Source organism: Physcomitrium patens, chromosome 11 (genome assembly GCF_059467195.1).
Source record: "Physcomitrium patens ecotype Gransden chromosome 11, ASM5946719v1, whole genome shotgun sequence".
Taxonomy (NCBI): Eukaryota; Viridiplantae; Streptophyta; class Bryopsida; order Funariales; family Funariaceae; genus Physcomitrium; species Physcomitrium patens.
This window is the reverse complement of record NC_143420.1, coordinates 234,107-257,731: the sequence shown is the minus strand read 5'-3', so window position 1 is coordinate 257,731 and position 23,625 is coordinate 234,107. Positions and strand designations below refer to the sequence as shown.

At 34.2% G+C, this 23,625-nt stretch overlaps 2 protein-coding genes across 2 annotated transcripts; both read left to right on the top strand.

Moving 5' to 3' along the window:
• The first annotated feature begins 5,509 nt into the window (after nt 1–5,509).
• On the top strand, nt 5,510–6,562 carry LOC112288229 (large ribosomal subunit protein eL22y). Its single transcript, XM_024532215.3, has 2 exons — nt 5,510–5,828; nt 6,295–6,562. Exons 1-2 carry the CDS (start codon nt 5,584–5,586, stop codon nt 6,437–6,439), a joined length of 390 nt encoding a protein of 129 aa, XP_024387983.1. The 5' UTR covers nt 5,510–5,583; the 3' UTR covers nt 6,440–6,562.
• Nucleotides 6,563–9,389: 2,827 nt separating this feature from the next.
• Nucleotides 9,390–15,885, top strand: LOC112288237 (exocyst complex component EXO70A1). The gene is made up of 12 exons (XM_024532231.3): nt 9,390–9,942; nt 10,917–11,012; nt 11,290–11,495; nt 11,830–12,048; nt 12,371–12,509; nt 12,662–12,874; nt 13,223–13,428; nt 13,662–13,865; nt 14,108–14,207; nt 14,414–14,511; nt 14,687–14,833; nt 15,282–15,885. Exons 1-12 carry the CDS (start codon nt 9,784–9,786, stop codon nt 15,397–15,399), a joined length of 1,905 nt encoding a protein of 634 aa, XP_024387999.1. The 5' UTR covers nt 9,390–9,783; the 3' UTR covers nt 15,400–15,885.
• The last annotated feature ends 7,740 nt before the right edge of the window (nt 15,886–23,625 follow it).

Genomic DNA, 23,625 nt, shown 5'->3' with positions numbered 1-23,625 from the left:
TTAAGGTGGAGGGAGATCTTCTGTATTTTGAGGAGCGGTTGTATATCCCGAAAGGACCAACTCGACTCCGAGTACTTCAATCTCGCCACGACTTTCCAACTGCGGGACATTTTGGATTCAACAAGACTTTGGAGCTCATTTCACGAGATTTTTGGTGGCCCCAAATGTGGAAGGATGTGAAGGAATTTGTCCTTTCTTGTGATGTTTGTTCAAGATCCAAGATCCCTCGACATCGTCCGTATGGACTTCTCCAGCCATTGCCTATTCCGCACCGACCATGGTCTTCAGTTTCTATGGACTTCATTACGGACCTACCGCCATCGAATTCATTTGACAGCATCTTTGTTGTGGTGGATCGATTTACAAAGATGGCACATTTCGTGCTTTGCAAGAAAACATCGTCAAGTGAAGACACCGCAAGACTCTTTCTTGATAACATATATCGTTATCATGGCCTACCAGATGATATCGTGTCGGATCGAGGTACTCAGTTTGTATCCAAGTTTTGGAGGTCCCTCTTTGAGATATTGAAGGTGGATATTAAGCTCTCTTCGGCTTTTCATCCTCAAACTGACGGTCAAACGGAGCGGGTGAATCAAGTTTTGGAGCAATATTTACGATGCAGCATCAACTATCAACAAGATGATTGGACTGCATATCTACCGCTTGCTGAGTTCGCATACAACAACACTCTTCATGCGTCAACTCAACAAACACCATTCTTCTCCAACTACGGATACCACCCCAAGCTCGATTTATTGAGTTCTTCAGCAAATAACAACCCAGCAGTTGAAGGATTTGTGAAGCAACTATCGGAGCTTCAAGCGACGTTGAAGCTTCAATTGCAATCTGCCCAAGAGAGTTACAAGGCATCTGCAGATAAATATCGAAATGAGGCGCCTACTTTTAAAGTTGGAAGTAAAGTATGGCTTCTTCGACGGAATATCAAGACCAAGCGGCCATGTGACAAATTGGACTATCGGAAATTAGGGCCATTTCTTATCGAGAAGCAGATCAATCCGGTGGCATATCGTCTGGAGTTACCAGCTACTATGAAGGTACATCCAGTCTTTCACGTGTCTTTGTTGGAACCTTATCAAGAGTCAGCTTTTCCCCAAAGAGTACAAAGTCCGCCACCAAGTATCGAAATTGAAAACCATGAGGAATACGAGGTGGAAAAGGTACTAGATTCACGGCGTAATAGGAAAAAATTGGAGTATTTAGTGCATGGGAGTGGATACGACATCAATGAACGAACGTGGGAGCGTGCCGAAAATCTTGCTAATGCACCAAAAAAGGTACAAGAATTTCATCAACGATATCCTCATAAACCTAAGCCGATTCAACGATAGCTTCTTGCTGAAGCTTGTTCATCAAGTAGCATAAAAAGGGGGGAGGGCACCTCCAAAACCCATAGTTCGATAGTGTAGAACTTTGTTAGCAACTATAGTTTGCTCTCATCATTTTACCCTTTGGACATGGATAGTCAAGATACTACACTTGTTATGTCATCTCAAGTGACTAGCTCACGAAGACGACCGCGAGATGAAGAACCGCCTGCACCACGACGACGTCGGAGGATACCGAGCAACAGATCGCTAGTAATTGTATTTGAGGTCGAGCCTGCCTACGACGGTCAGCCAGAAGGTGTGTTTGGAGGACAGTTTCACAATGAAGACACAGAAGTCCACGCTTGGTCAGAGGTTGAAGGTGTTAGTCACTACCGTTGGCTCCAAGGGCCGATGAATCATTTGCCTCGCGAACAACAATTGGAATTCATAGCGGATGTGATGCGACAGATTTTCATTTTCTTGCGTTGGTATTGACTGATAACAACATTGCTTCTCGGAGACCTCGAAGTTAGAAGAGGAGGTGATGTCATGGACATACATTGGAAGATTCTTCGAATATTCTTCTAGAATATTCTCTAAAGATTCCTTTAGAAGATTCTAGAAGATTCTTAGAATATTCCCTAAAGATTCTTTTAGAAGGTTCTAAAATATTCTTAGAAGGTTCTAGAATATTTTGATAGATTCTAGGAAGTTGCTCGAGAAGTTTCCTAATTAGTAGAAGTTGTTGGAGAAGCGTCCTAGTTAGCGGAAGTAGCTCGAGAAGCTTCCTATTCAGTAATATATATAGGAGTCGAGGCTGAAGGGTTCTTCAGTCTCGACAACACATCTCTTGGAGTTCTAGCTCACCTTTCTGGTGTTGTTCTTGTACTCATCTGTTTAATCTAGTTCTGCCACTTCTTCTTGAACTTCTTGTTAGATTTCAAGTCTGTATTTTGTGTCCGTGACAACATATCAATAAGTCTCTAAATTTTTATCCATAAAAATGCTACAAAAATTATGAAATCTAAAAATTTGTAAATCGATCTTATTTCTCAAAGATCTAAAATCACAAAGAACATCACTCACTTAGAAAATCCTTCAAAATCCAATATTGATCCAAACGACATGAAATCACCTCTCCAAAATCCCTCCACAAGTTTGTCCCTAATTTGCTCTCTAATCTCCCTCCCCCCAAAATCCCTCCACCCGTTTGCCCCTTATTCTTCCGCCTCGGTCTCTTTGAATTGATCCAGTCGACAGAGCTTTTCTCCCCATGCGGTCCAATCCTCCCGCCTTGGACCTCCCAAATTGGTCCAGCCAACGGAACAGCTTACCTCCCCATGCGGTCCAATATCCTCCCACCTCAGACTTCCTGAATTAATCCAACTGACGGAACAACTTACAACAAAGCCAAAGTCTCTGTATTGGAACCTCATTGGATTTCCAATCGAATCAGGTCTCATACTAGATAAGAGGCCGTAACAGGACCTGAGTTGGACGTCTCCATAATTGGATTAGATTAGCCCTTCACATGAAGTTCATTCAACATTAAATTAGTCCTTTCTCCTTCTGCTGACTCCTATTATTGGAATTAAATGAAGCATTTCATTACTGGTAAGTATGCCCCAACTAACTACGACGGGGTGACAGTAACTGGCCACTGAATATTGGCACTGGAATTGGCAGCTACTATTAACATTCAAGATGATTAAATATTAATAAAAATCTTCTTTCTTTGTATTTTTACCATATAGTCGTGTTACAACACGACAACGGTTGAAGAAGTCTTAGACTAAAGTCAACACCAAAATAGGTTAAAATATCTTATTCATTGATGCAGATATGATATTAATGAACTTACATAGAATTTAGTTAAGAATCTTATAAATATAGCAAAGAAGGTTGACACTTTTTAGTTACAAAATCTATCAAAATTAACATAAAAGATAAAAAAATCTTTGTAATAAAAGAATTATAAATCAAGAAAGATTGTATTCAACCTTCTATCTTTGTTTGTAGTTTTTGTGTATTTGTGGTGCTAAAGAGATGAAGAATCAATAGCTAGTAGGTCCAATTTAGGAGCCATCATTTGCTAACTTACTAAATAAGATATTGTAATTATCATAGCCTTCAAGATAATGTAATTGAGATAAAGACCTTCAAGATAATGTAATTGAGATAAAGACCTTCAAGAATGACATATTATTTCTTGAATAAATGACAAGATATAATATATTTGATATCACAACCTTAGAAGAGACTCGCAATGTTTGGTGATTTTATTAGAAGTACGAACGACTCTTGATGGTATTACAAATATTTTATTTTGAAGAAATTATGAAGGCTTCAATAATGATTATATAATAAGGTGGTCTTCTTGTCCTAGAATAGGACATTATTAGTGGTTGAGAGGACCTATCAACTATCTTTGAAAGAAACAACAATCAAAGTAAAGCAAATACAATATGCTCCATCTTACATTTTTTCAACATGTAATCATTGCTCTTTATAGAACTTGTCCCTAGAAAAGGAAATAATATCATGGATATATTTATGGATAATATGAATAGATAAAAATATATAAAATTATGTAGATTTGATATTATCTTATGGCAAAACTTTTTAGAAGCTTGATAGATATGTATTTGACTTTACACATGTTTATAGTTGATTTATAGGTTAGAAACTTAGCCAAGAAATTAGTCATGTGTTATAAGTGTAGATAGCTTGTGGTATAAGCTAACAATGTGGTGCATATATAAGCAACTTGTGTTGTAATTTAAAATATGTGTCTTGCAAATTAGACACATATTCGAGGTCCTATAGGATGTTATCATGTAGCTTTTATGTAGATTGTTTATATAGAAGCAAGAATGAAGCCTTCTTCACTCTTATTAGCTCAATTCTTGCTTCTAGTCTAGTTTCAAGAATCTCTAATTTTTTAGCCTTTGGCAATAGTTATTCAAATTTTTTATTGAATATATTTATTTTCTTATTTTTAGTTTTTCATCTCTCTTTGGTTCATTTCTCACTTATTTACTTATCATTTTTGAATTCTTGTCATTTTCACATGTTAGATAATTAACCAATTTATTAATTATTTAATCTTATAAATTTTTATTTGATCTTATTATGATTATATTTGAATTTTTTTTCTAAATATTAGCTTTGATTAAAATAACATAACATATAGTTATATTAGAAGTATTATTAAAAAAATATAATATAAGATTTATATTAAACATTAGAAATTGAAAAAAGATCTATATTACATACTTATTTTGTTATATTATAAGATATTTGTAAAATATTTAAGATAATAAAATAAAATATTGATATATATATATATATATATATAACCTCTAAAGAAATAAATAAAATAATATATTTGAAGAAAAAATAAAATTTTATGTTTGCATATACATACAATATAAATCAAAAAAATTCTAAGTTTCATTTAATGGAATTTTTTTCAAGTAACATATATAAGATGAAAAGATATAATTTTTTAATAACATTAGCCTTTTTCATGTATTCTTATTTTTTAAAATTTTAATTGAAAAACTATATATATGCATGTATATATTTATATTTATACATAAAAATAAAATAATTAGGTTAAATATTTTATTTTATAAAAATATTATATTTATATAATAATAATAAAATTATATTTATAATAATAAAATAGATAAGAAGAATAATACAAAAAACATACTAAAACATACTTAGTTTAGTGATACATGTTGCTTACATTAATATTATTAAAGTAAATTTGAATTTAGATAAATCAGTAATTAAACTAATTAAGTATAATTATTTCATTTAAAAAGAATTGTTTGAAGCAAGAGAAATGGTTGAAAATTGGGATTGAGAGACAGCCCCTGATCAAAATTCAGCACCCCAATGAGGAATGGGTTCTGAGTTCCCAACCTGCCCGGGCTCCAACCTGTCTGCCCGCCCGCTGGTTCCCTAACGGCCCCTCCTTCCGTTCCCAGGGATATGATCAGCGGTTGAGATTTCACCTTAGCGGCAGCTGCGATCCAACGGGCCAAAATGGCGGATCCAGTCGATTGAACAGAGAGGTTTCTGCGAGACGTAGTGACGAGGGAGGGAGGGAGCAGGATTAGGGTTACAAGCCGAGCGAGGTCAAATTGCGGGGTCTTTTCTTTTGTTCCCCCTATCCTGCGGCGACTGGAGCTGCATCTGCTTCGCCACCGACACACACTCTCTCTCTCTCCTACTTTGCGCCATGCCTACCCCGATGGCCAAGAAGTCGCCCGGCGTCGCCGCCAAGGGCAAGAAGAAGGTTCAGACCTTCACCATCGACTGCGGCAAGCCCGTCGAGGACAAGATCATGGATATTGCCTCCTTCGAGAAGTTTCTCAACGACCGCATCAAGGTGGACGGTAAGGCCGGAGTGCTCGGCAACGCCATCTCCATCTCTCGCGAGAAGAATAAGATTAGCGTCACTTCCGAGAGCTCTTTCTCCAAGAGGTACGATACCGCTTCCGTCTTGACCACCTTCCTCTGCCCTTTTTCCAGGGAAGACTGGATTTTCTCCTCAGGGTCATTGGACTGTCCAACCATGACGTAGTTAGCCATCCTGGAAACCATGCTCAGGTAGCAATTTCGTTCAGGGAATTAGGGTTTTATGACTATACCGGGAATACTGTATATATTATATGATTGGCTTCTGAATGGTAGGGTCAGTATAAAAGCGGCGTAGACCACCAGCAGCCCCATCGAATGGTTGTGTTTCATTTTTTTGACCTTTAACCCGACCTCAAATATGGTCCAGGTTGTCATATCTTACACAAGATTAGGAGTTGGTGAATACCTTGCTGCTGTATAACAAACTCCAAATGTAATTGACTTTCTAGTTTCCATGAGGTATAGTAGTATTTGTGCTACGGTGTTTCATCATCTGATGATCCATTCTTGTGTTAATGAACCATTGCAGGTACCTGAAGTACTTAACGAAGAAGTACTTAAAGAAGCACAACGTGAGGGATTGGCTCCGAGTGATCGCGTCGAACAAGGACAGGAATGTGTATGAGTTGAGATACTTCAACATCGCGGATCAAGATGCCGAGGAGGAAGACTGAGGTACTAGATGGGAAAATATGTAGCGTTGTAACTCTGGCAAGTTCTCTTATTGCTCAGCGGTACTATTGTATACAAATTGTTCACATTTATTGAAGTCATATGCAGTCTGAGTTTAGTCTGAATTTTCTGTCGATTTTGTGTCCTATCATCATTGAGGTATGGTAGCTGCTGAATTTTATAAGTTGGTGAGTGCCCCTGGTGTTTTTTTCTGTGACTCATTAATTTTATTTCAACGCTCTCTGTTTTGTATTCTGTTGAAACACCACGGCTGGCCTAATTCACTTCTTCTAAGCACTTCCCCTTCACGATTTTAATTTTTGTTTAGGACTACGTTCTTTCACCTTGTCTTAGATCTCTGTGTTTGAAACTTTGAGCTGATTGGTAAGCTGAGGATTGGGTTCGCTGGAAGTTCTCTTTGTACAACTGTTGAGAAAATTTGGGATATTTGAGGAACACTGTCTACCTTCAAAGAATGTAACAGGGCGTACTCTACTGTTAAATCCTAAACCGTTGGTAAGAAAATAGTTCCTACCGCATGTATTGATGTCCTTATAATCTTGGTGAATGATCAGTCCTTCTACATCGTCGATATTACATCGTCGAGACCAATAAGCATGCGTGATGGTAATTCTGCATGGATGTGACAATCAAGAGCATGTCTTGTCAAGCACGTACGTAGGTTTTTTACGATATGGGCTTACACTTGACAGTGAATTCATTACGAATAATACAAGTAAAAATGTTAGGAAGTATAAACGACAGGCTCTCAGGATCGAAGTAAATTCATGAATATGCATTTTCATTATTCACTACGACGTGCCGCAGTGTTGCTGTACAGTTGATTGCTAGTAAGGTAAGTAATTGGTGTAGTATCGATTTTAATAGACGCGTATTGTCCACGTGTATGCTGAAGGTATGGTTTATCGATATAGTTCAAATATGATTTTTTTTCAATTTGTTTAATCTTGAGCATGTCTTTAGTGATCGACCCATGCCTCTGAAACAAATAAAGGGTACTGAGAAGTATTTTTCTTGGGAGTTATTGAGTTTCTCTTCTTCTATGTGTGGGTGATGTCCTTGCCATGAGTTTGGTATGTGAAGGCAAGGGCATGACAATATTTTATGTGAACCACACAAATAATTCATAAGGAAAAGCCTTAGAGTGGAGGAAGTTGATACTGTGTACCAAGTATGGATCATCCTCTGACCAATCAATCCCTGCTTATACTTTCTGGAAAGATACAGTACATTACATCATTGAAATATCTCTCCTTCAGGATCTCAGACTCCATGTTGGGTGTTCACAATGCTCCCACTCACTAGAAGCTGCACTTAGGGAACACAATCCTCATGATCCTACCACAATTGAGATGGTGTGATGTTCAACTTTCTAAAGTTTAATTTTGGGATAGCAAACCAAGACTAATTAATGATGTTGGTCCATTTTGATTCTATATCCAACATTGCATGCATTGCTTTTCAAATTTGGGTTCATTTTATCATTTAGTTTGATGTAGTTTGTTCACTTGGCAACATTCTGTGTGAAATGGTCCTGCCTTATTTTTGTTGTTTTCTTAACATAACATAATGTCCCATGCAAGTGTTAGAATTAACTATTCAAATATGGGAGTTTGTAATGGGATTTAAACTGCCAACCATAGCAGAATTTTTTTTGATGCAATTTGATTTGGTCATTTAATAACTTGATTCCAAAAATAACTTTGTTTGAAAAACAAATAGGACTAATCATCTTCTTATCCCATCAAATACTAATAAATACAACCCTTCCCTATCTCATGTATGCAAGAAATTTAAAACTTCACAAAGTTCAGTTGTTCCTGAGAGTAATTATTACCACTTAAAGATAATAAATTGTAAATCTGAATTCAAAACTCAGAAAATACCTGTATTTTTGTTTCTATTTATTTGAAATATTACTCACAAGATTACTAAGGTTATATTTCAAAAATATGCATGTTTGATAATGAGATGAAATGAATCAAGAAAAAAATATCATATGTATCCCTAAAACATGTTGAAATATGAAGAATACTCCTATATTATTGATAATAGCAAATATGCCCCTCATATTTGTGAAAATAACAAATGTACCCTTGCTGGTGATGAGGTATCACCAACATTCCTTGTTTAGTCATCATTTGGGGTCCATACCATAGGCCATACAATTTTTACAATGATACTTTGGCAAATTACTTCTTGAGCTAAGTGAATATGCATTTAGGCAAATTTATGCACACCATTACCATTAGGAGTGCATATGGTATGAACTTGACTTCCACACTTCAACAAACATCCTTAAACTTTCACCCAAAATCCTAATCCAAGCAATATATCACCCATGTGTGGCATCACCCTCTTGATTTTTTATCACCCCAAAAGTCACATTTGTACCTTGAGGTGCTGGGGCTTGTGGGCAAGTAGATGGTGGTGGTGGCATGCCATTGACCCATAATCTGCCTGCTCATGGAGAGTGAAGTGAATCTTCATGGATAAATTACAGGACTGAGGTATATCCAGCAAATGAAGAAAGAGGAGGTAAGAGAGGAGGAGGAGAAGAAGGAAGTGGAAAGATAGTCGAGGGAGAAAGAACGAGAAGGAAGTGGAAAGATAGTCGGGGGAGAAAGAACGAGAAGGAAGTGGAAAGATAGTCGAGGGAGAAAGAACGAGAAGGAAGTGGAAAGATAGTCGAGGGAGAAAGAACGAGAAGGAAGTGGAAAGATAGTCGAGGGAGAAAGAACGAGAAGGAAGTGGATGGAGAATGGGGGGCCCACATCCTATGGCCACGTCATGGGACCCCTCCCTCCCTCTGGCCCGGCCCGGCCAAGGGCTGCGCGGAACCACTTCTGTTTCCAAAGGGGGGGGGGGGGGAGGTTGGCATCGTCGTCACCTGGGCTTTCTTCTGTTTTCTCGCTCCAGCCCAGGCTTCTCCCTCCCTCTCTCCTTTCCTCCTTTCTCTCCCTTTTTTGTTTTCCATTCTTTTCCCCGTCGCCACTGTTTCCATCTCCGATCGATCGTCTAGATGCTGTGCCATTGCCCAGTGCGGCTGGTTTTTCCCATCCCCCTGTTGCAACTGATGTGGGCTCAACCCTGCGATCGTTCCACCTTTTCAATTCATCTGGTGCGAGAAACTTAAGTGGACAGTTAGTGGGGGGCGTAGTTGGCACAACAAGCTGCATTTCTCCTTCCTTTCCAGCCCGGTAGAGGTGATCGTTTCACGGATGCACAGAGCACTTTCGACATGAAGTAGCGTCGGGTGACGCATTTGGGGTCGTACTTGCATTGCATTGCTTTGTCTTAACGTTGGCAGAGACAGTGAGGCATTATGGGTGCCGCAAGCGAGGTGCAGCTTCTTCAGGCGCGTGCGCAGTTCATGCGCGACAGCCTGGGCAAGAGCCAAAGCATGACAGAATCCATGATCTCCATTCTCGGTTCCTTCGACCATAGACTCTCCTCTTTGGAGACCGCAATGCGCCCTACTCAAGTTCGTCTCGTAACTTTTCACAAATTTTTTTTGCCACGTTTCTCGCAGACGTTACATGTGCTTTGTGATTTTTATTTCCTTCACACATTGTGCGGGCCTTGTCTGAAGCCATATTTCTACTACTGAATTGTTATACTCTGCTTTGGGCATGAAGTCACAATGTTCCAATATTTTCTTGTATGTGTCACCTTTCTCCAATACGAATTAATTAGAAGTGTTTACATTATTTTTTTTTACCACTCAGCCAAACCTATGTCCCCTGGCAGTAGAACAGTATGTAAATCATACACATCATCTCGACATATTGTAAGGCAGCATAACTTAAGCGCACTTTTACCATATATGTGCGTTTTCTCTTTATGAGTTTCCTACGGTACAATTCAGATGATGAATGAGCGCATCGGAGTTGACATGGAAAATCCACTCTCCACAGTACATTGTGGCTTAGCTTCCTAGCCTATGCTTTTGACCACTACTTTCTTATATTTCTTGGGTAGTGTTCGACACACTTGGGCTAGAGATCTTCAGATACCCTGTTTCGAATATCTGAAATCATGTCTGCGCTCTATCCAAATACATCCTTATTTAATTGTCCCCTATAAACTGCAAGCGCCAGGGAAATGCTCTAGGGAAGCTGAGAGGGGAGGTTTTGCTAGGAATGACACATCGCTTAAAATATAAGGCTGTATTGTAGTGCGGTTGGTGAGGCTGGCTGTGTCTGATTTTATTTTCAATTGCAATAGATTTCTATGTCAAATTCATGACCGCTACATGTATATTGTGAACTTAGGAAAAACCTCTGTAGATCATGCAAGTTGATAATAATTATTCTCTTGGCACTGTTACTTATTGAGTAATGCTCCGTTCGTTCCTTACTCTTCCAGTCCAGGTAGCATACCCCTTCTTTAATCTCTACACCTTGCCGTTCTTTGGGGTGTTTGGCTAGTTCCATAACATGCTTTCCGTACTTGCAGGTACGAACACATGCATTCAGAAAAGCACACGAAAATATTGACAGCACTCTCAAGGCAGCTGAATCTGTGTTGACGCAATTTGACGTCTCCCGCCAGGTGACACTACTTTCTTTTGCACCACTATTTTAAGTAGAAGCAGCACTCTTGAACTCTCTGGCAGTGGCATTGAAATCTAGGAAGCTGCAATGTGGAGTCTGTCTTATCTTAACATCATCAATTCTGGTATTTTCCGGTTAGGTCCTTTTTTTATACAAGTGGTGATTATGGTTTTTGAGGCGAATACTGATGTTTGTTCAGGTGTTTGCGTATCTCTTGTAGGTATTCAAATGTGCTGAATGTCCCCAAAACACTTGTTTGTTTCCTGTGTGTGAAGGTAGAAGACACGGTATTGAGCGGTCCCCTGAACGACTTAACTGGATTTTTAGCAGCTGTGGACCAGCTTCAGAAAAATGTAGAGTTTTTTACGCAGAACCGCGGTCTCAAGGCTAGCGATGGTGCGCTGAATCATGCACGAAATCTACTCAACAAGGGTATGAATCGCCTAGCTGACGAGTTTAAAACCCTTCTGATCCAGAATAGGTGAGTTGAACGTCTGGTAGTAAAATCACATTCTAAGCACGCTCTATTTGAAATTGGAACGGTCCGGGTTTTGATGACATCTATGTGTATGTGTGCACTATCAACTCTTTGGAATTATATTGTAATTCTTAATGTTATTATTATCCTCATATGAGAGAATGGAAGAGTTGAAATGGAAGAGTACCTAATCTTTCATAAAGTTCTCAACTATTTGACTCTTTATTTAGGACTATAACGCGCCGTGACTATATAAGTTGTCTTACGCACAGTCGTTATTCTGGGATGTTTGGAATATATCAGATGTAGTTTAACTTCTGATGTTTCCATCTTACAGCAAACCTGCTGATTCGGCGCAACTACAGGAGATGATACCTAATTCCGGGAAGCTCACTGGGAACCCAGCAGTGGAAGGAAGACCTGATGGTTCTATTGGGAATGTCAAAGTTCTACAACTCCCTGTTCTAATTGCACCAAAAACTGTTCCACAACTTCGTGATATGGCTCAGAGGCTAGTTGCTGCCGGGTATCATGCGCAGTGTATAAAAATATATAGGTATGCTTTGAAGATCCTCCTGTTAATTACGAAATGGCGTTATTATTATTATTATTATTATTATTATTATTATTTCTGTTATTTTAAGCACAACGACTCTTCTGTCAGTTTATTACTAATCATTGTCCAAGTATCCTCTTTCGCTTTGTCTCTTTAGCGAACATTGGACCCGCAGTTTTAGTATTCTTACAACTACGGTGATCAACGATAGGCATGAAATGTACATCTGAGGTGTTGACAAATTGATAATTCGGAACTGTCCTACCGGAGGTATTTTTGCATATGGTTTGACGCAAGTGTTGTCTTGCTTTGCGTGAAAAAGAGATGTGAGGGCTTCAACATTGGAACAGAGTTTGAAGAAACTTGGGGTTGAGAAGTTAAGCAAGGAGGATGTGCAGAAGATGCAATGGGAGGCCCTGGAAGCCAAGATCGGCAGCTGGATTCAGTACATGCGAATAGCTGTGGGTTACTATGACCTTTGCTGTTGTCTGCTGCTGTTTAGCTTACATTTTTCCCAGTGGCTGATCTGCTATTCTACTCAATGTCATCAGTCGGGGAGATCATGGACTTGATCTCTCTCTTAATCAGTAAATGATGTGCATCACGATTTCAGGTAAAACTATTATTTTCTGCAGAACGAAAGCTATGTGATCAAATATGGTACCACCTCGATCCGCACCGAGAGAAGTGCTTTGCAGATGTGACTGACTCCAGTGTGCATATTCTCCTGAGCTTTGGAGAAGCGATAGCAAGGAGTAAAAAGTCACCAGAGAAGCTCTTTGTTCTGCTTGATATGTATGAAACCATGCATGAGCTATTTCCTGAGGTTTAGCTTCTCTCTTTTGAACTTGTGCTTCTATGTTGTACACGAAAATCTGTGGAAAATCATATTTAGTAAATACCCTGTCTTTTTTTCTACCATTTCTTTTTATCTTTGCAGATACCATAAAGTGAGCATGCATAATTATGACTTCTTCTATGTCTACAATATAATGAAGTGTATTGTTGAGCTGGAGGTTTTTTTTATTTATTTTTTAATTTTTTAAATTTAAATTAAAATTTTTATGACATATATTTTGTGAATTTTCGGTGTCTATTCCACTTTGAATTAACTGTATTGAAGTTCTTCTCGCCAATTCCGCCACGTAACAAATATTATTATGGATAATTGCAGATAGAGAATTTGTTTTCTTCAGCATCTGCAATTGGTCTTAGACAAGCTGCTCAGGATTTAATACAACGTCTGGCTCAGACGGCCAAAGAAACTTTTGGTGATTTTGAAGATGCTGTGTCAACAGATGCGACAAAGACGCCTGTTTTGGATGGAACAGTCCATCCCCTCACAAGCTATGTCATTAATTATGTCAAATTTCTTTTTGAGTAAGAGCTCTCTCTCTCTCGGTATATACACACACATATACACTCACAAACACACACTTTTAGTTAGTTGGTTTATTTGTCTTCTTTTATTTGGTTTTTAACTTTGTTGTTGGGTGTATATGATTAATTTATTTATCCTTTTTCTGTGCACAGCATAAACATTTGCCCGTGTGATAGGCCTGAGCAAACATGTAACAATTTTGTTTGTTTTTTGTGGGTGGCGGTGATACTAGTTATCAAAAAACCTTAAATCATTTGTTGGGAGGTGGGCAACCTCAACTTCAAGCCACCCCTTCACCATTGGCAGCTGCCACAGTGCGCCTTATGTCTGTGCTACAAGTTAATTTGGATGGGAAGTCAAAATTATACCGGGATCCTGCACTTACGCAGCTGTTCCTCATGAATAATATTCACTACATGGTCCGATCTGTCAGAAAGTAAGTAATTTCAAAGCCATTGTTGACCGATTTGTCTTAAATTTTGCTGTGTCATGGATATTCATACCAAATGCTAACTAAGAAACTTATGTAGATGATGGTTTCTATTGATGATTGCAATGTTTCTGTGATCGTTGTTTGAATTCGCATCATTATTGGACCTGGATGAACATCTTAGAAGGCGAATTAGCATCAATCCCATTTGAATTTGCTGCTCACATTGACATGGTAATGGCTATCAGATCAGAGGCAAAAGACCTACTGGGCGATGACTGGGTTCAAAGACAACGACGTATTGTCCAGCAACATGCAAACACATATCAGCGTGCTGCCTGGGGCAAGGTGATTTTCTGTTTTGTACTTGTTTTTGCTTGGTCTGGGTTTTAATCTTCACTTTTATATTAGTAGAAGCGTCCATCCTCTACTTCTCATACTTGTACCGTGGCTCCTATCACGCACCTATCATGAGTTTTGAAGTATCATTCGCGATTTGCATATCTTTATGAGGATCTTAGTTCTGAGCTGCGTTTGATATTGCTGTCTTACAGGCTCTGTCATATTTGAGTGGGTCTGGGTCTTCCAGTGGACATCTTAGTGGTGGGTCTTCTGATGGCAGTAGTATTTCGAAGTCTGCTATCAAAGAGAGGTGAGTAAGGCTGCATAGTTTTTAAATTTAAGGTTGAGCAAATGAAACAGCTTTAAGTTTGAATAGTTCTAATGTTGCAGCTGATTGTCATACATAGTTCAATCACTGTTCATGGTATTGTGCGGAACCATGATAAAATCAAACTACAGATCAACCTATGAGTTTTCCATCGCAGATTCAAGAATTTCAGCCTGCTTCTGGAGGAATTATACAATCGGCAAACACAGTGGACCATACCAGACAGTGAGCTGAGGGAAGCCGTCAGGCTGGCAGTTGCCGAGGTCTTGTTACCAGCTTATCGGTCGTTTCTAAAGCGCTACAGGTACATCTCTACAATTTTTTGAGATAACTGAATTTATAAAAAGTGAACTTGGTATTGCTAATGCCACCACAACCCGCCACCCACTTTGATATATTTCTTTAGTTTTTTTTATTCCAATCAATTTTTTTGTTCAATCAAATGGTTTGGAAGATATTGAATAAAGAAAATTTGATTGGTTTGAAAGACATTGAACAAAGTTGGCATGTGGTGGCGGATGGGGTTGTGGTGACAGTAGCAATACCCTAATTTTAAACTGATTTTGAATTTCGAATTTATTACGAAATCACATTGTATCATGGAGATGCATCAGTATTCTCTGAGGTTTGTCTTCTGATAATATGCACACAAAGGTCTTTCTAAGTCGTTTCTAGTTTCTAATTACACGGCTGAATAAATTTATTCTTCTGCTTGCTAACAAGGTTCACTGCTAATGATTTCCCCTGTGTAGCTCAATCATCGAAAGTGATAGACACAAGGGGAAATACATTAGGTACACTCCCGAGGACTTGGAGCGGATGCTGGGTGAGTTCTTTGAGGGCAAGACGCGTGTTGAACAGAGGCGGTGAATCGAATGTTGAGGCTTTGCCGTGTTCGCGATTTGTGTTATTTCAAGGTTGTGGCTAGATTGGGATGGATCTTGCAGCTCATGTTTTATGTGATCTTTCCTAACGATGGGCCACAAAAGAGTCTATCGAGATTTTCTAGGACTTCCAAGCAAAGTATGATCCTCAATTGAGATCCTTATTGAAACAGAAGTATATCATACGAGGACCAAGACCACCATAATGTTTGGTCACCAATGGTTCGAAATTGGTGGAGCTGACAGCTATGCACTTTTGACTTTGTTGCTCTGCCATATAGAGATTGAATAGTCCTTGATGGTCAATATCTCGTTACTGAAGCTGCAGTTCATGCGACTGCCCGAAGCTTTTCTGCATTCATTGTAGCCTGATTGTGTAGAGCATCAAATCCGGTTTTGATTTTGTGCAGGGCTCTTTGCTGGCTCTTTCATAGCAGCAATTTGTGTTATGAAATACTCGCTGATTACATGCCCTGAAGAGTACTAATGGGATTCTTGTGCAAACGTACCCGTTTACTCAAACTGGCAAGGGGATATTAAAAATTGATGCAGTTTGTAGTTTCCTGAATTGTGTATAGTAACAAAAGTGTTCAATTTACACTCGCGTAGTAGAGGTGTGTAATGTATTTAATACCCTAAGTGAAAGTGAGTAGCTTCGGGATGTTCATGCCATGACTGGCTTACTTTATACAATATCCACAGGATAAAGCTTCCAAAAGAAGACTATTATTTCACCAAACAATTGCTCTTAATAAGGCTTTTAAACCATAGCTTTTCAAAGAGGACTTTCACACAAATAAAATCATTTAGAACAAAACAAAGTCTTTTTTTGGTAATTAGTTAGTATTATATGCAATTATATTCTACATAATTTAGGATTTATTAGAAATTATATAATTTTTCTAACATTTCAATATATTTGGTACAATAGCAATAATATGTGTAAGATTAGAAATAATCTAAGCTTTGAATCTAAATTAATAAGAGTAATTTTTCTTTGACATCATTGCAAGAAGCTTTTAATTAGAATACTTTTTTAATATAATTTTAAATTTTAAATCAATAATCAATATTATTTATAAAAATATTTTATTTATGTAGATAAAAAATTAATTTAAAAATAAATATTATGTAAAAATTATTTCAAATATTTATATCATTACTAATTTATAAAGAATTAAGAATTATTTAAGAAAGATTATTTTAGTATAAATAGCATTATTTTAGAATATAAATAAACAAGAAGGTACCAAATAGGTATTTGATAAAGATATAAGTATTTATAGATGCATTACCTTATGTTTAAAGTATATGATAAAATTTAAAAAGTATTGAATGTATAAAAGAATAAAAAATATTTTTATCTCTTTTTTATAACATAAAATAAACATAATTTTAGATTTTATATATATATATATATATATATATATATATATATATATATATATATATATATATATATATATATATATATATATATATATATACATATTTGAAGTTTTTAAATTTTAAAATAGAGATTAAATTTTCCAAATAGAGATTAAATTTTTAAAAATCATTTTTTTAAAATTTTAATGTATATTAAATATTAAATCTTGGTCTTCTACTTATGTTTATTTTAAAATTTAAATGGTTAAAACTAAATTTATTTAAAGTCTTATATTGTATTTAAGATTTAATATTAGTTTAGAAATTTTAATAATATACATTAAATATACATTATATTGTTTTAATATTATTTTAATATTTTATTTATAAGTAAATCTGTAAATGAAAATATAATTAAAAAAAGTAAAAAACATAATAAAATACCATGAAAAGTTTAAAGAAAAAAAAACTAGTAAATAATTTGGATTCCTAGTTTTAGAATTTTTTTAATAAAAAAATAAAAACATATGAATTTTATTATATATATATATATATATATTTAATTTTTATTTTTTTGAAAATAAAATTTAAGTACAAAAATATAAAATTATGCTACCAATACATTTTAAAAAATAATATATAAGATTAAAAAGGAGATTAAATATGAGAATAGAAATAAATCAAATAGTAGATTGTTCAAAAACTTGTATGGACAAGACCAAGGTGTTATAGTCTTGCTACCTTATTTACATAATAGCAACTAGGTCACATATAAGCTTCTATATGGTGTTCTAAGAATTCAAGGTTATCTAAAAATTTATATTTATATAGATCATAAATAATTAAAAGATATTTTTTTCTATCTAAAAGTTAATCTCTTTACAAAGTCACATGAACATAGTTTAGATGAAATATATATACTCAAAAGCCAGTTAGTGCAAAACATATGTATTGTGTTTTAGAACTTAATATTTATTTATAACTATCTGTATACAATCCTACCTTAATGCATATTTTATCAATTTATTATATTTCTACATCTACATGATAGTAAAAATTAAAACATCATTATTGATATCATGCAATTTAAAATCTTAATAGAGTAATAAAATACATGGCCTTAAAGAAAAGATTAGAGTTACTGTATTCTTAATTTAAATTTTTTTTGTATAACAATAAAGTTATATCTCTATATGTGTGTTTATGAGAATGTGTATCATTTCTAAATACATATATTATATAATCATTGTGTAAAGATCATGTATTTTATTAGTATTCTTTATATATGTATACACTATCAAAAACTTATCAAAAACTTTTTGATAGTGTGTATATATATATATATATATATATATATATAAGTTTTACAAACACACATTTGGAGCTAAAAATATATTTAGAAATTATAAAATTTTAAATATTTATTTTTTTCATAATTTTGGGCATGTTCGATTACAACAAGAAATTACTTTTGGAGATGCATCTTTTATTAATTGGTTTTAAACTTGCATTATTAAAACTTCTCCTTTGAATTTGCTTCAATATATCTTATCTATCAAAACATTAATATATCATGTGCACCTAATGAAAAATTAAATTTTATTGAAAGCACTAAACTTATACTCAAAAAAGAAGTATATAAAATCAAGAAATTAATTCAAATAAGTAAAAACATTGTTTGATTCATAAACATTAATAGTTAAGTTTCTAATTTCATATTTTTATTTTAAAAATAAAAATAATTTTTTTTTTCTATCATTTTTGAAATATTTATTACATGTAATGGTTAAATATTTTTATTTTCTTATATTATATTATATTATATATCAATACTAAAATTAAATAATCATTGTAAAATGAATGCATTTTATTATTTATTTTAACTTATTTATACCAAAATATGTATTTATATCAATATATATATTTTTGATTTAATTATTTTGGTCTTATAATTAAATAATGTTGTAATCTATACATGGTATCTAAAAGAAACATTGTTATAAATATATTATGCATTAAATTCATTGCTTCCACAAAATCATAAGTGAGAAAAATATTTCTTGTAATGTTTAATGCATTTTAGTAGTCCAATCAAGTACAAGTACCATAAAGATGTACAATTCATGTACAAGAAAAATCATTTATTAAAATATAATATTAAAAATATGTTTTTGGATTACAAAGAAATTATTATGTGAATCACTGAATTTGATGTCGAATTCCAACTTGAACTTATTTTATATACTATTTCTTATTTTTTAGACTTTAAATTTATTCAAAATTTTATAATTTTTAAAATTAGAAATTTTTTATATACTTGATTCTATTATTTATAATAGCATCACACAATAACCAATATATGTGGATGCCAAAACAAATGTTGATGATAAAACATCAATATTAGAAAAATACAATAACAATTCAATCTTAATAAACGACAAATTCTATTCTATTAAAGATTATTGCAGATGATTTTATTTCTTGTACGTTCTTGAAATCTCTTCTCAAATAAATATAGCTTTTAAAAGTTTTAAAGATGGTATGTTATTGGAAAATTATTAAATACTCATAATAATGTTAAATTTCATAGTTTAAATATATAATTATCCACAAATTGAAGAATTACAGTTAAAAAAATATAAGTTACAAAAAAAAAAACATATTTAGGAAAATACAAGTTAGGACAAGTTATTAATTATAATTTATATAAAAGAATGCAAACTTATTGTAAGTTTATAAATAATTCATTAATAAGAAGAAAATTAAATAAACATAAAAATATAATAAATATTTTATTATATGCTCAATTGGATTTCTTTTTAAGCCAACTTTTATTAGAATATGATGAAATTCTACTACTATGTTAGTTAGATTGGATAAAACTTGGATAATCAATCTAGACCTATGTGGATCTATAGTATTATCACTATATATGTATATATTTACTTAACTTTATAAATAAAGCATCTCTTGCATAACACAATCATGTATTTTACATGGTATGATAGTAATGCATACGATCTTAGGCATTAAAGAGTGGTCAATCACTTAATTGTCTTGCATTAGATTAAGAACAATTAAGTATTTTTTGACTAATACTATAAAAAATTGAAGTATTGCTATATTCTTATGAAAGCTATAGTAAACTTTCAAAAGAAATTATTATTAGTCAATCCATAAGTTTCATATTTGGAGCAAGCTTTGGTACTTTCACTATTGCAGTAGATAGAAATATGATCAAATTAGTTGTTCACCATAACAAATGTTTGGATTTCTCTATTTGAAATTCTAATCACCTAGAAGTTGATACAAATTATTAAAGTTGGTTGTTTAAGATGGTACAAATTTTGAAGCAATACCAAATCTCAAATTATCACATCAATCTTCTATCTCAAAAAGGAGCTTTTGAGATTAAATTTGAAGGAAAGAAGGCTACTCTAGATGCAATCTCTGAATTGATACATGATTCATTGATATCAATTATCAAGTAATTCAATGACCCACATAAATATTGACATTTCAAAAGTCAATATGAGGCAAGTACAAGATCTAGAAGGAATAATGCTATTTAGGCAACTAATAACTTCTTAAAAGGAAGAAAATTTGACTATAAAAACTATTTGAAAGTGATCAAGAGTATTATCAATCAATTGGAGGCTATTTTGGTGATAATATCAAAAGATATTCTTTCATTATTGCTCCTACATATCTTACTTAAGGAATATCATATTTTTAAAAAGCTACTTATGGATAATGACAATCTCTCCATCTTTTTAGAACTTGAATCTAAACTACTAGATGAAGAAATGCAAATTCATATGGATATGGAGAAGGAGACAAGCAATGAGGTTTTTTACATGAGAAAAGGAAATTCGAGCAGATCTAACAAGAAGGTTAATACATCTCAATTCTCAAGAGGGATCTAGTTGTCTGTGGAATCTAAGCCACAATTCAATCCTTAAAAACATAGTGGACTCAAAAACATAACATAGCAGCCCATAAATTGTCCATCCTCTAATAATGTCTATTTCTTCTTTAAAAAAAATTGTTATTGGAAAGATAACTATTACTTAAAAAGAACTCTAGATCATATGAAGATATTAGATTAGAAATTCAAAAATCTTGATAAAAAGTCTAAAAATCATTTTGAAGTCAATATGGTAGGAAATATATATATATATATATATATATATATCAAGATTCTAGTTCTAAAAGTAGCAATATAGACATTTAGGATGTGTTAGAGTCTTATTTCTTTGAATCCAAAAAAATTAACAAACTTGAATCCACCAATCACAATTATGGCCCACATAGTTGAAAGATCTTAGCTAATACAATACAAAAGAATTCATCCAATACCATTTGAATTATTAATTTTGATGCAACTCAATATATTATAAGAAATTTGAGCATCATTTCAAATCTAAAATGAGTAACTACTCCTTGAATGATTGCAACTAAGGAGAAATTCCATGATATTGCAAAAAATATATATATATATATTTTGTAATTTTTAATTGATAAAATAAAAAAATTAATGATATTTTATATATACTTGGTATTAAGTGAAATGTATTATCCATAGCTTGTATATCAGATCAAGGCTATACTATTGAATTTATCAAGTTTTTATATATCATTAGACATATACAAATTCAAGGTATCTTAGGCAAAAGACAAAGAGTAGCTAAAAAAGGCTTCATACATGTATATTTGACTTTATACATGTTTATAGTTGATTGAGAGGTTAGCAACTTAGCCAATAAGTTACCTATGTATTGCACATGTGGATAGCTTGTAGTACAAGTTAACAATGTGGCACACACATAAGAAACTTATCCTATAAGTTTAAACACGTGTCTTGTAAATTGGACATGTATTGGAGGTCCTATAAAATATTGCCACATAGCTTATAGTAAATAGTATATATGGAGGCAAGAATGAAGCCTTCTTTACTCTTGTTAATGTCTTTCTAGTCTTTAATCTTTTTTTAAGACTTTTTAGTCTTCTTGTCTTTGGCAATAGCCATTCCAATTTCAATACTATATTAAATTTGAGTGAATATCTATTTTTTTGAGTTATATAAGAGTGTATTGAGTTTTTTGATCCTCAAGATTCATGTCCTTGATAATTAAAGAATATCAATGGACAATGAAATAGCAAGCATTAACAAAATAAAATATTGTCCTTAGTACCACTCCTTATATGCAAGTAAGACATCAGCTCAAAATACACATATATATATATATATATATATAATAAAAATAAATAAATAAATAAATAAAAACTGTGATCAACATCAAATTAGACTAATTTAAAGCACAATTTGTAGCAAAGGGATGTTAGTAAAAGCATGGGATTACCTTTAGTTAGACATTCTTTCTAGTTGTTAATTAAAACACAATAAAAACAGTAAGTATCCTAGTAGGTGCACAAAAGGTGGAAGATGCATCACCTTGATGTTAAAACAATGTTCTTAAATAACTGCTTGCATAACAAAGTATGCATGCAACAACCACTAAGATACAAGAGTCTCAAAATCAAACACTTAATTTGTAAGCTTAGTCAATTGCAATGGCAAAGCAATATTACTTGTCTTGTATGTTGATGATTTATTTCCTACAGTTGATGACAAATCCACTATTGACAAGCTTAAGCAAGAGCTCCACCAAAAAAATTCTCTCACAAACATGATGGCTTGTTGCTCTATCAAGCCGACTATGCAACAACAACCAGTGAAGAATTTGGTCTAACAGACTTTAACCCTTCAAAAATACCATTACCACAAAACATCGACCTTTGCAAGGATTTACAATCTCCTACAGTTGATCCATAGCTCTACTAGCAAAATGGTTGGAAAAGTGGTTTTCTTTACCAACTCACAATTGGACATTGCATTTACTGTGAATTTTGTATCTCGTTTTATGTCTCACCCCCAATTCGCTCAACTTCAAGTTCTGAAGTCCATCATCCAATACATAAAAGGCACCGTGGACTTTGGTTTATTCTAATCCAAGTCAAACAATTTTGTTCTCAAAGGATATAGTGATGCTGACTAGGGTGAAGACCTTAATGAAAAAAATCCATGGGTGCGTTTATTTTTACCATCAACAACACATCCATTACTTGGTGTACAAAAAAACGAACTTGTGTTGCTTTATCATCAACAAAGTCAGAGTACAGAGCTCTGGTTGAGGTGGCAAAAGAAACTATCTAGCTTTGCAATCTTTTTCATGAATTTGGGTTTGTGAAACCTCGACTTATTGATCTGCTCTGCGACAACCAAAGCTCGATCGAAATATCACACAATCCACTGTATCATTCCAAAACAAAACATTTCAAAATCCACTTGTACTACATACAAGACGTGGTTGAAAAGAAAAACAAGTTAGTGTTACATACTTGGCTACAGATCAGGAACCTGCTGATATCCTCACCAAACCCCTAGGCCGCACCAAGTTTGAGAACTACATCAAGCTCCTCAACCCATTTGCAATTCTCTACAAGGTACAATCCTAAACAAAATTTATTTCTACATCTATCTAGTCTTCGTGTGTCTGCACCTACAGCTGTTAGCTAGTTAACACACAAGGGGAGTTATTCTCCAGACTAGAATTTTGAATTTGAGGATCCAGTTAACAAAAAACTATATGTCTCTTATCATGACCAAAACCTTTTATGTACAGTCCCACTATAACCCATAACTTGTTTCTTGCAATCCTCCCAATTAGTATAGACTCTCCAAGTTTGGCCAACTCGCACAACATAGAATTTCAACATCCAAGTTGACGCCAATATTCTAGAATCAAAACAGCATTGTAGATTCATTACCGACTCAACCGTG

What these genes read in the sequence shown, in the direction of transcription:
- LOC112288237 (XM_024532231.3), top strand. Translation starts at nt 9,784, where the DNA reads ATGGGTGCCGCAAGCGAGGTGCAGCTTCTTCAGGCGCGTGCGCAGTTC. An exon ending in TTCAGTACATGCGAATAGCT is followed by an intron (nt 12,510 to 12,661) that starts GTGGGTTACTAT and finishes TCACGATTTCAG; the next exon opens with GTAAAACTATTATTTTCTGC. An exon ending in TCGTTTCTAAAGCGCTACAG is followed by an intron (nt 14,834 to 15,281) that starts GTACATCTCTAC and finishes TCCCCTGTGTAG; the next exon opens with CTCAATCATCGAAAGTGATA.
- LOC112288229 (XM_024532215.3), top strand. Translation starts at nt 5,584, where the DNA reads ATGCCTACCCCGATGGCCAAGAAGTCGCCCGGCGTCGCCGCCAAGGGC. An exon ending in GAGAGCTCTTTCTCCAAGAG is followed by an intron (nt 5,829 to 6,294) that starts GTACGATACCGC and finishes GAACCATTGCAG; the next exon opens with GTACCTGAAGTACTTAACGA.